The sequence below is a fragment of the Anser cygnoides genome, chromosome 20, assembly GCF_040182565.1.
Source record: "Anser cygnoides isolate HZ-2024a breed goose chromosome 20, Taihu_goose_T2T_genome, whole genome shotgun sequence".
NCBI lineage: Eukaryota > Metazoa > Chordata > Aves > Anseriformes > Anatidae > Anser > Anser cygnoides.
In genome coordinates this window covers 5818748-5833860 of record NC_089892.1, presented here as the reverse complement: position 1 = coordinate 5833860, position 15113 = coordinate 5818748, and the positions used below count along the sequence as shown (strand labels likewise).

The window sequence follows — 15113 nt, the reverse complement described above, 5'->3', positions numbered from 1 at the left end:
GTCACCAGCCTCATCGCTCATGTCTGCTAAATGCACAATTCCTACTGCGTTTCAAAGGGATTCCCTTCAGAAATAGAAGCTCTCAAGTCTGATGCATTTGTCTGACCACTTTGCCGTATCTGACTACCCCTTTTACACATTTATGCTTACGATGCATCTGTGTATCATTCCTCTCTTCCATGGAGAAAATTATGACAATAAAAGCAAGGGTACTTATGTAACTCAGTCATACTGAAAACACTGGAAGTTTGCTCCATTTTACAGGTATTTAGGCTCTTGTATTATTTGGATTAAGTCATTCAAGAGTCTAGACAAGAAGCCCCCCCATAGTTCCTATCTGTGGATCATTCCTAGACTCAGGAACGATCACCTTTTCCTACAGCTTACAGCAACATTTAGCATAATGGCTGATTATGTATCAAGCAGTAAGCATGAGAACTCTGCCAGCAATATTACTGGAAATCCCAAGCCATCCATCAATTCGTATCACAAGAGGTTTTGCCAGAGCATCAGACCTCTGTGATATTTACACAACAATCACCTTACCCTGCAGGTCCCAGCATGATTGATGAAATTGTGTTTTATGGTATGAAATGAGAGAGACTATGTATGAAAAATGCCTGAAGGCAGAAGCAATTCCCTTTTCAACACCACTTGCTCATAAACGAAAAATCCAAAGGAATCAGACAAGGATTCATAATTCACATCGTTTATACTCATGTTACGAGAACAAAACAACCACCCATGACTGACAATTATCTTCTGTTAAAAGCTAGAAGTTATCACCAGCAGCACATAAACACACTGACAGTTCCTTTTTTGCTGTTCCTATGCTGTATTGCTGGACTGATATTAAAATAATTTGCTTGTCATTCACCCATCAGATACTTGTGAGCCAAACTTACTATAAAACTCTACAAATGTAAGAAAAAAGCAATACAGTTACTGCTCGCATTCTTTACAAGATATCAAGCCCCTCATTGGAATATCTATTAGACATCTTAAGTATAATAATCACCTCGTAAGTCCCTATAATTTAAAAATCAGGTAAAAATTAGAAATGACAACAAAACACAATACAGAATGCTTTTTTTTTTTGGCTTTGCATATAGTACAGAGTTCATATAGAATAAAAGGTCATGGAAGTAGCCGAGATAACTTTCCCATCCCAACTATATGCAAAACACATTTCCATGCTGCTGGCCAAATAATGTGTCTCTGAAAGATTACACACCATTCTGCAAATGAAAGGTGTGTCCGTATGTTCACATCCGCTGTTGACAGGCTTACTATTCTCATACTACACTTAGGAAAATACAATAATATTCAGGAGTCTGATCTTGCAAAGCACTTTAACACAGGCTTAACGTTTAGTGGGGCTATTTATAAATGCTTAAGTTTTGCTGGACTAACAAGAGTACTTTGCACTTTCCATAATGGACCAACAGTTTGGCTGCCATCTGGAAGTGAAGTATGCGGCCTGATGCTCCCTTGCCTCGTTGCGCTTTGCTTAGCCATTTCATACATTGTTTATAAATATTTTTAACAACAATCCTTAGAAACAGTATCTTATGCCCACTCATTCCAGGGATAAAAGATTTCAAGGCAGGGGAAAGAAACAAACACATCAAGTATACGCCTTTCAGAGTTGGTGACATGCAAATTAATCAGCTTTCAACATTTCCTGTAGTTGAGGAACCTGCGTGCCTGCTATCAGTTAAAATACAGTATTAACAAAATCCTAATTTTAGCAATCTTGAAAGACAACAGGTTGAAAAAATATTCCTCAACATCACAAAACAAAGCAGACCCCACACCCCTCATTACAAATATTTTCTGAAAGAGTTTTGTTGACCAGATCTGGCTGAGAAGCAGGAAAATGTGAATCAAGTTCGTAATAATATTTCTTTATAAAAGTTTCAGTAATACAGCTTCTCTGTTTATTTCATGCTTTATGTGGTGCTGCTTGACTCTTCCCTAAACAAGCTTTTGGCTAACAGAGCCTTGAGCACAGATGGGTTTCTGACCTTATTTAGCAGGCATTCTCCTGAAGGCATAGCTGTCTGGTTTTATAACATTTGATTCAAACGGTTCAGTGCCTTGGCCAGGGCATGTAACCCACTTTTTTAATGCTTGGTTCATTAGCAAAGCTTGTGTTTATTAACTGCATGTTAATTTTGCTTAACATTGAACTTCACTACCACTAATTATCTGTCTTAATTAGCAATTAATTGTGAATAATAAAAAACATTCAGTTACCGATTTCCTCTCTTGTTTCAGCTCCTGCACATAGCGTGTTAACTCTCCAGTGATAAGAGAGGTCATGTTTTCTGAAATGACCTCATGCTGTCCGGCATAGTCATTCATTTCATTTAAAGTGGCTAGGAAGGCTTTAGTTGATGTGTACCTGCAGAGGACAAAAATGCATTTTGCTTTTAGTCCCTTTGTTTTCAGAAATACACATGGCAAAGGGAGGTTGTACCCTTCTTAAGCATTTACTATTGCTGCACGAGACTGAATACAGATTGGCACAGGTTCACTTGAAAATTTCCTCAAAAGGAAACCGATCACGCACACTGACGGTCTGATAAATTTATCTTCATTTCGACAGTTTGACATTGGCTCTTAGAATACAACACTTTCAGAAAGCCAAGTGTTTTTATCAGTACTGCTCTGGGACTTCACTGTTGTAATCTTTACTCACCAAACATTTTCTAGTTACACTCTTTCAAGTCCTACAATTCAGGGCACAGAGTCAGTGAACTCTACCTGGCAAAATCCAACCAACCAACCTTTGGCTAACACTGCGCAGAAAAAAAAACTTTTCAAAATGTTAGTTGGATTTAGATTAGCTGTAACTTACAAAGTTTTCCAAAAGGCAGTGAATTTACTAACCAGGTGTTTATTGTCAAACCATATATTTTAGTCCCTTCCATTGCAAGGTTTACGTTTCATATTAATCTCCAATACAACATTCCACATATTATTAAAAGGAAGAAGTGAACATCTGTGCACACAATTTCAAAAACAGCAGATGATGTCACTAGCATATTCAGCACTGAGCCAACAGAGCTGCATTTAAATTCCCCTGCTTGTACTGGTCAGCTGGAAGAACGCTGCTTTGAAGCGCTGCAATTGCGCACGCTAGAAAAACTATTACTATTAAATGGTAGCAGTTTGCACAAATAACATCACCTTCAGGCAAAAACCCAAAGCGAAAGGAGGGAGATTTAGAGGAAATAGAGTGGAGTGGTATGAATGTGGGTGAAAGGCATTGGAGAAAAAACAGTGGGGAAAAAAAGAAGAGACCCAAACCAATAAAAGTAGCCACATTCACAGTCAAGCTGCGGTACCTCAAGAGACATCCCAGTTGCAAAAGCCAGGGGATCCAACCACAGAACTACAGACTGATAATAAACTTGAAAATGCATCATTTTTAGACAGGCTGTTTCAATGCAGCGTCCAAGGCATCCAAAGGTCACATGACAACTCCCCAGATGTGAAAGACAGGGGGACACTACATTTAAAAGGGCAAAGGATACACAGAGTCTTCTGTGTCACATCGCATGAGCTACTTAGCTCCAATATGCTTTTCCAGCAAAGGAAGATGTGTCAAAAAGGTTGCAGTAAACTAAAAATACCCATTTATGGTACAGCTACCCAAAGACACATTTCTTCCTAACCCCAGGTACAGACCAACACAGCCAGCATGCTGGTAACATAAGCTTCCTTGTGTAAATATCAATGTTTCAGGAAACAATGGCATCAATAAGTGATTCCCAAACAGCGTTACTAAAATTCAATCAAAAACAAAATGAAAAGGCTGTTATCTTGGTTAATACAAACCACTAGAATAGCTGTACAAGCCAGCTGGGGAGGGGGGTCCTGACCCAAGAATTTAAATCAGTATAATTGTACAGTTGGACCTGAATCCAAACTCCTTTGAAACGTTTCAAATTTCAAGGTCAATGGTTCAACTCTGAAGCAGAGCAGCCTCCTGCAATTTAAGGCTGCAGGATCAGAATCTTTTATAGTGCCTTTGCTCAAAGCTGATGCATTACAAAACACTGAAGTTTAAGTAATTTCAGAAAAAAAAGTCAGAGTGCTCCACAGAAAAGGTTACAACTCTGGCTTATAGCTTGTCCATTGGAAAGCTTCTCCTCTAGAAAGCGCTCCTTAATAATATCTTTGATCTCAGCAAGGGCAGGAATGTGTTGTGTTCTGTGTTTGTTTGTTTTTTTTGACGTGGTTTACAACCTTTCATATGCATTTTCAGTGTCACTGAGTGAAGGACCTGTGCTTTGAGACTGCAGTCGCTATCTGCAAACGCTACGTCAGTCCCCTGCCACCAGGGAGACACAGTCTGAATAACTAAACGAACAGCAGGTACCTGAGGCAGTGTAACATCCTTCAACAGCAGCAAGTCACATGTCGATCCGCTCCAGGACACTGCCTGTTACAAGCTACATCTCTCTACCTTACTCTTCAAGAGACCCTGATTTCTCCTGTGGAGCTACAACATGATCTCTTTAGTAACATACTAGACTGCCTCGTCAGTCCATTAGAGTAATTTAATACTTGCATGGACTGCTCAAGTTTCATGCTAAAATTAACAACTGCTTCTGTTCCTGCTGAAGGTAATTAGAGTTTGGTCATTCACTTCAAAGGACCAGGACTGTATAGTCTGGCTTGAAGATTTTAAAGTACATTAAAAAAGACCCAGAGAAAAAAAGCCAGGCTTCTAATACCCAGAATACATATAAGCCTGCTTCTGAACATATGATCTCTCTCTTCTCTAGAGTTCAATGTAAGTTTTTGGTTTAGAAGCCAAATCCTGGTAGGTAACCTAACTAGCTCCCCTTCCTCTGTCAATGAATGCTTACCCAGCAGTAGATCATGAACATACCTGTACTCTTCCTCTTCTTTGGAGTTCTTTTTGGGTTGATATTTCTTCGAAAGGTTCCTAAAATTAAAAGCATATACAAAGTTAAATTTTAAATCCCCTTTAAACTAAGTGGATAGTCTTTGCATGCACACAGTGGCACTTCAGTTTTTATTTGCGCTGGCTAGGTAACTACCTTATCAGAAGTATGATCACAAAAGAAGGGGCCCCATTGTGCTTCCATCTGCGTAACTGCAATGAATTAACAGGCTCTGAACCCAAGAAGTTCATAAATTAAAATCATAAAGTCAATACACAATACGCTTGAGTTCTGGTTCTGCTGATGCACATCCCCTTCACCTGAGAGAACCTTTTACAGCTCTTTTCCTGGTCCTCAGACACACAGAGAAGCTGTAAGAAGTCCCCCCAGTAGAAGGTGCTATTCCACACACAAAGGCAGGCAGCTCACTGAAGTGCGATTTGCTGCAGGAGATGACTGACCCAGCAAGTTTGCCTGTCTTTTGCAGGATGCTTCCAAGGAAGAAAAACTATCCTGGTAAAGCTATGGGAAGCTGCACTGAGATGATACAAAGGGGATTGTTCCATGATTGTTAACTGCTGCTGGCAGAAATGTGAAATTTGATTATTCCAATTAGCACAGATGATTACATCTCATTACTACATACGCAACTAATGATTTCATTTTAAAATATTGATATCCTTCTGCAGTGATCGTATCTTGAGCAAGGAAGCTGAACCTAACTTGGTTAGCACATCTGACTTATTCTATAGCTTTCATTTTTCCTGAAAAAGATAACTGCAAACCCCTCGCCAGCAGCAAATCTAAGATTTACTGATCGTGTGCTGTCCACCACCCAGTGCACCTCGCTGATGCTTAAAACTCAGAATGATGTTGCATATTTGGACTGTAGCAAAAATATAACACCATACATGATGCAAACCAGGGAGCTGACAAATTTTGCTTAGCAATTAAAACCTTTTCAGGGCTGCAGCACTGGGATGTCCTGCATTGTAAACTCAGCCTTGTTACTCTATGCCTTCCTGCAGCCTCTGTTACCCTACAGTTAAATAGAAAACAGTTGTGTTAATTTTACAGATTGTTTTTCACTGATTCTAAGTAACATTTGAGTGGTACTGATGCAGTCGTTGACAGAGGAACTACTAAAATTCATTGGCCTATCCATGCTAATTTTTTGGATAATTCACAGAATTAAGTCTTTTCTCTCTGAAAAAGCAGTTTCTTTTCAAGTAGGCGTAACCCAATCCCTGTCGTGTGCTGTTTTTACTGCAAACTGGGAGACAGCAGAGCCTCTTGCCTCACTTTTCTTACTCATTTTGTTTTCCCTAAGGAATTAAGTAGCATCAGCACCAACAGAGTACTAGCCAGAGCCCTGGCAGACTTGGACAGCCATATGTTCCTCAAAATGTAAGTATCCCTCCTGGGAGGCCCCCAGATAAGCATCTCCATTCCAGTCTCTGCTTTCTCTGAAAAGAGGATGCTCTGAAACAATGAACTTTTCTCTAGTTCTGCACACAGCAGTTTCAACCAAATATCAGCACAGCAAGAATTATGCAAACTGTTCTGCCTGATTAAGTGTAGAAGGAATGCCTCCACACACCTTCTTAAAGAGGAAAGAAAAAAAACAGAAGGGAACACGTTAAAGACTAAACTAATAAGGTATTTTCATACTCAGGACGGACATCCTGCACTATCATACTGCCCAGGTAATTCTGACATACAAAACCACAGTCTACTGAAGCTCTAAAGGTACAGAAATGCTACTGGGTTAGGGTAAAACAACAGCAGAAAGTATGCTTTCACAGAAAAAGGATTTAGAAAATAATATAATAAGGTACATAGAAAATAATAAAATGTTTAACCCAGTTGCTAATCCTTATAATGCACTTATAAAAATGTACATCATATTTAACTGGGTTCTTTGATTTCTATCTCCTCTTTGTTAATCAAAAAAAGTACGTAGGGTTTTAACCATGATGCCCACAAAAAACAGAAGTGATACAGAATCCAGAAGTGATACTTCATCCAGTAAGAGCCAATCTGACTCTCACATGTTGAAATTCAGCATGCAATTATGCAGTGTCAGGAGCAAAATATTGGCACTTCTCAGGTTCAAGCTTGTAAAGCAATGACACCTGCAAATCTAACAGCAATTAAAAAAGCAACTAATGCATAAAAACAAAGATCAGCAATAAAATAGCAATTCTAAAATGATTCTGCGCTAGCCTGTGCACCTGTCTCCAATTCATGTTTCTGTTTGCCTTTCACTCTGCATCATTTTTATGCCTTTCTAGCTTATTTCTCTGCTCCCTCATTTTCACTTTTGACACCTTATTCTTTCACACAATTATCCATCAGAGGTTCGTGATTCTCAGACTAATAGCTTTGGATAGCCTTCTCTCCGACCATCTCCCACTTTCCCTTAACATTTTGTTTGTTCATTTATTTTCATGATTATGCTCTTTATGCCTAAAATTCATCATCCAAAGAAATTCAGTGGGTCAAGGGTGTGATTCTTTGCAACACAGACTTGCTCACACAGGTAATCCTGCTGGGGTTTCCCAGTCTACTCATCCTCTCTTCCACCTCACTTTGCCTCTGTAACTCAATCTCTTCTCATCTCCATAGGATGTGAGCAATTTGTTCCTGCACAACTTATATTTTCTATTTCCTGCTTGTCTATATAGCAGAAACCCTGGGGAATCCTTGTGGCATTCCCCTGAGAAAGCACATAACCATGAAGGCAGGGCTTTATCAGGTACCAGCCTCTAGCAAATAATAGGCCAAAGCCATTCTAACTAAAGCATCAAAAAATCTGAGCTAGTTTTTTTTTTTTCTTTTTAATAGACATTTTGCTTTAGGTATATACAGATCAACTACAAGTGCAGATCTCAATCTCTATAAATACCAGGAAGATGGGAGGAGATTCTAATATGCATTATAATCATGCAGGGTGAAAAAGGAGATGGATTTACTGGAGGGGTTGGGAAGCATTACTCCTGTACTTCCCTCCCTAGTTAGCTTCCATTCCCTTCACCCCTTCCACTTAATTACCCTGGGCACTAGCGGCTGCCAACTAGGTTGCACCATAGCCTCTCTCCACAACAGCTGGGCTGTGTGCTGTGCTCCCCACTAACCCTTGTTCACCTCTCATCTCTTCTGCCCTTCTGGGGAAAAGGGTAAGAGCTACCCATTGTGGGATGGTTCTTCACACCCCTTCCCTCCTCCCTCTTCTCCATTCACACTGGGTCTGACCTCAAGGAATTGGTTCTCTGAGTCTTGTTCGTTTATACTCGTATCCTGACGGTCAACCCAGAAAACACCTAGCAGGAATTTCCAGTAATTTAGCTGCTTAAGATATATTCTCACAGGACCTCTGCTCTGTTCGAGACACATTGCAACACTGGCAAGACTCTAAAAGTGTCAAAATCCAAACCTTAGGCTGCAATATGACTGTAGACTAAATTTCCATGTGCGGAGACTGACTTTCTGACCTGCAGTTTCTTCAACACCAGTTCAACGAGAGGTTGTAGAGTTCTTTTCTTATGAAAAGAAACACTAAACTTTGTCCTGTAACAAATTGTCATTATTGTGCTGAATTCTTAAAACTTTCAGAATTCCTCTGCAGTCCTAATTTCATGGAAAACATTACAATGCTACCCCAAAGCCTGAGCCATTAACCATGAGTAAATCATGAGTAAGCCCTAGTGTGCTATTCAGTCACCTAAATAACCTTACTTTTACAAAGCATATGATGTTTAGCAGAGATAAAAACCAGCATGTTAAATTAATTTTAGCTTTCCATTCTTTAAACTAAAGCTATTCTCCATCTAAAAGCAATCATTATAAGCTATACAAATTACCACCACTGTAACATGAACTTACAGATGATTACAGGCGCTGAACAGATGCAACTCACAGTCCAGAACTTTGCATATCAACTTACCTAAGCTGCTTTGCATAGCTGAGTTCAATCTCTGTTCTTTCTTTTACAAACTTGATGTATTTTTCCAGAACATCAATACCCCATTGTGTGTGTTTTTCTAAATTGTCAAACTGGTCCTGCAATGAAGAAAAAAAAAAAAAAAAGTTTAGTCTCATTGAACATAGGAATAACTAAAAATAATTTCCAAAGTACGTATCACTACAAAGTGTTATTAATATTTTCCATTACCACAGTTAGACATTTTTGTAGCAACACAGGTTTTTTAAACCAACAGAAATCTATATTTTAACATGAGGCCAAGTCAGTAATGCTCTTCATTCTTCATTCTGAATCACTTCCATTTCATAAAATTCTGGCAATTTAACTAAACACAATTTTCTAATACCAAGACATACCAAGACAAATGATAAGAAAACTCTTGCCAGAATTTTATTGTACTCTAAGAGTTAATAGGAGTTCCATGAATTTGAGGCCTACTCCTAATTAATAATTCTAATATTAGCCTGAAAAATAATTTGTATTCAGCCTTTGTCAGTGCTAAGAATTTAAAATACCACTTAGAACAGCTAAAGCTTTCTACAGAATAGAAGTTACTTCCCCCTACAGCCTCATGATTTGTTCAAAAATAGAAGACCTGCTAGCAAATGATGCCACAAAATTACATTAGCTATGTTTACAGTAATTCTTCTTGTCTATCTACTTTTATATACAGATGCTACTTTGTTCTTCAAATATCACTGCCCTCAAAAACACAGTCACACATGTTTTCAATAAAGTTTTTTTCAATCAAGAACATTCCACAAGTCAGTTTGGGATTTGCAAATGCCAAGAGAAATTAAGCAACTCTAAATCCAAATGAATTATCCAAGCCAACTTATCAGTATATACAGAGTTAACCTGAAATTACTTTTATTTTTTTTAAATTTAGTTACTTCAACTGCACTCAAATTCCATAGCCATCGATTCCATGTAGCATTTCAAAAGTCCCTGTTTCTACAACACTTTAAAACTATGTTTTAAGCAAACTTGATATCTTGATATACAGCATACTTATCCCTACCAAAATGCAATGTAAACGAGCTCTTTAATATCAGCCTGAATGACTTGGCATCAGGTTCCATTCTGTATTACGTGGAAAGCAAAGAATAGATTTTGTACATCTGTGGTACAGAAGTTAGATTTGCAATGTTTTCCAAAAATACCTATACACCAAGAGATTTAGGTCAAATGCTTAGCTGCCATAATTAAAGCTTCTGACAGAAGCGATGCTGCTTTCTATCTGTCTTGTGATTACCAGTTTGTAGGGCTATCATCAAGCGTTATCAAGGCACTATAAACCCACTTCCTTAGATGCACAAAGCGAAAAAATAACAAGCCTACTACAGAGCCTCGTTTCTGACTCTGCTGCTTTTAAGCAAATACCACTTTGTGCGCAGCAGCGTTTCCGGTTCGGACAGAAAATGAGATCGTATCAGGAAAGATTCTTCCAGTACTGAATAAGACAACCGCACACAGAAGCTGCTACTTGCTAATGAAAGTGTCTTAAGTGTATTTTGAAGGGAAGAAGTCAGAAATGCCTTACAGGAAGAAAACTTGCAGAACTATCACGAAACCAGTTAAAACAGCAGGTAAAATGCACGGAGCTGGACACATCGGCTCTGGGTAGCTGCACGGTTGCTCTGGTTTAGCATAAGGGACTATTTTAAACCAATCAGCCAAAGCAGACTAGGCTTCAGTTTAAACAATGTCAGTTTTAGACAACGAAAGAGTCACAGGGCAGGGGGAAACAGCAAAGGGCAACAGTGTACAATACCAAAATAGCAAAGAACTCCTATGATTCCCTGAGACCTGTGCTCCAGAAGCTATGGAAAAAATGGTTAAAGGCAACTAAAAAAAAGGACTCAAACTGCATAGAATAAAACTCCGATATCCAGCAAAATAAGTCACCCTTAAAGCAAAGTCACATCATGCACTCAAAAAGAGGATGTCTGTATTCTGCAGAAAGCAAAGGCATGTACTGTGCCGGCAGTTATTTGCATACAGACTGCACAGCCAGGGAGAGCACAGCGATGCTGGCGTAACACACAGACCTTTCCTCGGCCCGCGGGGCTCCCCGCAGTGCTGGAGGACCACGCAGCACAAAGACACCTCCTGCTCACTTCCCAATATACAACCTCTAAATCTCTAAATCTCTCAGACTATGCTGGCGTCGAGAAAGTACTGCAAACATGGCCTTTGTAAGGGTTCTGATAAAGAGGCCATATAGCTATCCCACGCTCTGCTCTTCGACAATTTACATTATTTAACATAAACACATGCATATAAAATAAATACCGGCAAGGCAGTCCATTACCCACAAGTTTACATATATTCACACACACTCCCAGCTTTGAAAAGGGAAGTCTCAGCTAGGGAAATCCATGCACTAACCCCCTGTAAGCAAATCAGACCACTCTTCTCAGATGTGCTGTACTGCTAGCAAGAAACTAGCTTGCATCTTACTGTAACCCTACCCAAGAGGAAAGGTCATAGCTTCCCATTAGGAAAGAATGCCCTTTGAGGAGGATCGTGCCCTTTGAGAGAATTCAAACTGTGCTAAGTGCACGGAAAGACACCCTGGAAAAGCAATCTTGGTAGTGGCTTGTTATTTTCTGAACAAAAATCACCAGCAGTACAAGCCTCTTCCACCACCACCACCCTCCTCCCCCCCCCCAGGCTCTGTTTCTCAGAGCACCCTTTAAAGTAGGAAAAAAACCTGAAGATGACTCCAAGAAGCTAACACGGACTGCTCTGTGGTCCTTTGGATCAATCTGTTGGGCTGTTTCAGTGGCCTCGCTATGTCACGTCTGGAGAAAGAGAACTCCATGCTGTGCAGAGGCAAACACACCGTGCTGCTGCTGTCTGATACACCGTGAGAAGATGCTAACTTTCTATTTATAAAGTGAGGAAAGAAACTTGTGTCCTGCACTGAGTGGTAACTAGAAGAACCGTGACCAGACGAAACGATGAGCACTAACCTCTGCTATCAGGCAAGGTGAAATTTAGCTCCTTTCTGTAGATTTTGCTAAAGATAGAGTTTCTGTCCTTTTCCGGGCATTGAACAGTTTTGGCCCGAGTGTCATTTCACTGAACTGCCAACGCCCTGCAACAATGTGTTATACTGGGGTCATGTGGCCCACCTTCAGTTCTTTTCTGTGCTCCTTAAGGATGAAATAAAGTCAGTAAAATTGAGAGAATGAGATTTCAGAAGAAAGAATGCAGCCAGAGGGGCCTACAACATGCATGCCCTCCTCATGTCCTGCATCTGCTCAGCAAGCTGAGGGTAGGGAAAGGCTCTACATTAAAGCTAATGAAGTGTAACAACAAATGAAGGTACACAGAATGCTTTGGTCATCAAAGTGCAACCTTTAATTTACAGAATTCCCAGATCGCCAGTACGTGCAGTCAGTACAAAACCACAATTTCTAAAAGGAGATTTTTTTACAGTAATCATCAACAATAACATGCCTTTAAGAAATTAACAATTTTAAAGATTTAAAAGGCATTTAGTATTTCCAAAGTTTGTTACAAAAATGCATTACTACTTGGAATCTGAAAAGTTAAAAAACCTCAACTATTCCGTAGAAAATTTGGTCTAGTTTCAGTATCATAAACAATGAAGTCTTCACCCTTCTCCATAATAGACTGCTTCCCATAAAGACATTTCCCGTAAGTAGGTTGGGAAGGGAAAAAAGTGAATAATTTTCTTCAAAAGACTCCCAGTACTTCAGTACCACATTTCATCTCAGTTTTCACTGAACTCCAGAATCATTATATTGCATAAAACAAGCACTTAAAACAAGTAATTCCAGTAAAAAAGGTATCATGAAGAGGTCAGAGCCAGCAGTAGGTCAGCTAGCACTTGGGCTAACTTAAGCACTTGTAGCACCAGGTGTAAGCAGCTTCTTGTACTCCAACAGCAAAACTTGGTGAGGGTTTCCAAACACGGAGCTCAATAAAGGTATCAAGGTCCCACTGAAAGCCTAGGAGAAGCTGGCGGCTGGGAAAGCATCTATGCTACGGCTCCACGGGGGTGCTCAGCAGCTGGAAGTTGGCTCAGATACCTCGATGAACTGCTGCTTCAGCTCTTCATTTCAACCTGCACATCCTTCTCTGTTCCTTTTTGCAGTCTTCTCACCCTCCCACTCAGAGGGCGTTAGAAAACAATACATTCCACAAGGCCTTAGCACTCTTCGAGAAAAGGTGAGAAAACAAGATGAGAAGCATGGCGTGCTGCTCAGCTCCCACCAGACCACAGGGCGGGGGGACAGAAGGGCACTTAGCGCCTGTTTTCTGTAAACCCAAATGTTTTCTAGAACTGTTAGCTACTTTCCTCTGACTCAGAGGCCTGTTTGCATATAGAAACGCGCCTGAGCAAAACACCACAGTGACAAACGAGGTGCGTGTGGCCGCAGCCCCCATGTTACCATCTGTCCTTCAGCCTTCCAGTGGGCCAAATCACATCCTCCTTCATTTTCAAATCCCCATGCTTACTCCCTGTGGTACCAACAGCTCGCTAAAGGAGACAGAGTCCTGAAGGATGGTCAGGACGCGCACATCATGAGAGCGCTCACACAGCTGGGACTTGTTCCTCCGTTGGACCCCAGCAGCTCCCACCGATGGTGCCGCGCGCCAGCACAAACAGTGAGCCTCCGCCGAGCGCCGGGGAGCTGAGCACGCGAGCTGACCCACCCGGCTCCACGTGGGCGGACAGCACAGCCTCTGCGAGCTGCCACAAACAAACTGCGTCTTCGCATCTGTTCAGCGCTCAACATCTTCTTGAGCAGCTAGATAAAAACGTAAACTCAAAAGAGGAAAGAGCTTCATCGCTAAGCTGAATGGGAACTGGGCATCCAAATACCCAGAGGGCTTTGAGAATTTCATTCCTAAGGCAAAGTGTTTCTGACTTTGTTTCTGTTTCCATTAATTCCCTCCCAGTATTTTTACCCAAATAACCTCATGCTCACGCATACTTTCTGTAACTCAGCTGCAGGCTTTTTACACTGACAATGCTTAAAATGGAAATGGTCCTGCTATTTGCTTTTCCTTGTTTTAACTGCTACTTTAAGCTGTCAAATTCCCTCACTTCTCAACTATTCTCCTGAAGTCACATTCCCCAACAAAGCAAAGTATTTTGGGAAGAAGAAAGTTAGCCATTAAAAAACCCTCTCTCCATTCCTAAGCCACAAAACATGGAGTACAACCAGTTATTGAGCAATAACGTTATTCATGTGGTCTTCAGGGATCAGGTCAGTAAGATATTCCTAATTCTTTCAAGAGCGCTTTCATCTATTGTGAAATCATTCAGCTCAGGGCTCATTCAAATCCAGGAAGGGACGAGACCTTCATTTGTCACCAACAAACCCAAAGGGGGCTGCAGGAGAGCTGGGGAGGTACTCTGTATCGGGGGTGTGGTGATAGGACAAGGGGGATGGCTTTAAGCTAGAAGACAGTAGGTTTAGGTAGGTTTAGATATAAGGAGGAAAATCTTTACAGGAGGAAAACCTTTACTCCAAGGGTGGTGAGGCCCTGGCCCAGGCTGCCCAGAGGAGCTGGAGGTGCCCCATCCCTGGCAGTGCCCAGGGCCAGGCTGGATGGGGCTGGAGGCTGGAACTGGGTGGGCTTTAAGGTCCCTTCCAAGCCAAACCATTCTGTGATTCTATGATTCTAGGAGACTTTGCCAATAAATTCTGCAATTTTCATCATTATGTCATCTGTTCAAACCTGCTCAGGTTAGGTTTAGGTGGCGATGTAACCAGGCTTAGCTGCCATTCTTCCTGCTGCTTCCACAGGTAGCAGCGCAGGAGCCAGGAGTTAGGAACACCAAAACAAAGCCAAGTGGTGAATTTGAATGCTGCAAATTCAGATGCTAGTAACAGAGAAACAAAGCCTTTATATTTAGCATAATCCTCCTATATTACTAAATCCTGCAACATAATAAGAGAACCATGATTATTAAATGCTAAAAATATTTAAGACTTTCTACTCTCTCACTCTCCAGGGAATTCCATTCTGTTTACTCCAGAATCCACTCTCATAACAATGTATATTAGAATAGGGGAATTGAATGTTATTTTATTATTATTATTATTTTTCTTCTCTGGTTCATACCTTCCCCTCCCCCACTCATTTAAAAAGAGGAAACGTCCATTTCTATAGAAAAAAGGAATTAAAAATCAAGAACATTACAGTATTCAAATTCTAAT

The 15113-nt window shown here is 40.6% G+C and overlaps 1 protein-coding gene across 28 annotated transcripts in view; it reads right to left on the bottom strand.

Moving 5' to 3' along the window:
- Positions 1-15113, bottom strand: part of FNBP1 (formin binding protein 1) — a 97570-nt gene that overhangs the window by 58198 nt on the left and 24259 nt on the right. For 18 of the 28 annotated variants that reach the window (XM_048056933.2, XM_048056870.2, XM_013198667.3 and 15 more), the window contains exons 1-4: positions 11624-11749; positions 8869-8984; positions 4907-4963; positions 2260-2407 (exon numbers count right to left, since the gene is read on the bottom strand). In XM_048056933.2, the coding sequence (XP_047912890.1) occupies positions 2260-2407; positions 4907-4963; positions 8869-8984; positions 11624-11734 (432 nt within the window). In that variant the 5' untranslated portion in view covers positions 11735-11749. Of the gene's footprint in view, positions 1-2259; positions 2408-4906; positions 4964-8868; positions 8985-11623; positions 11764-15113 lie in introns of those variants that run through there. The other 10 variants (XM_048056864.2, XM_048056886.2, XM_066980787.1 and 7 more) reach the window with 8 other exon arrangements.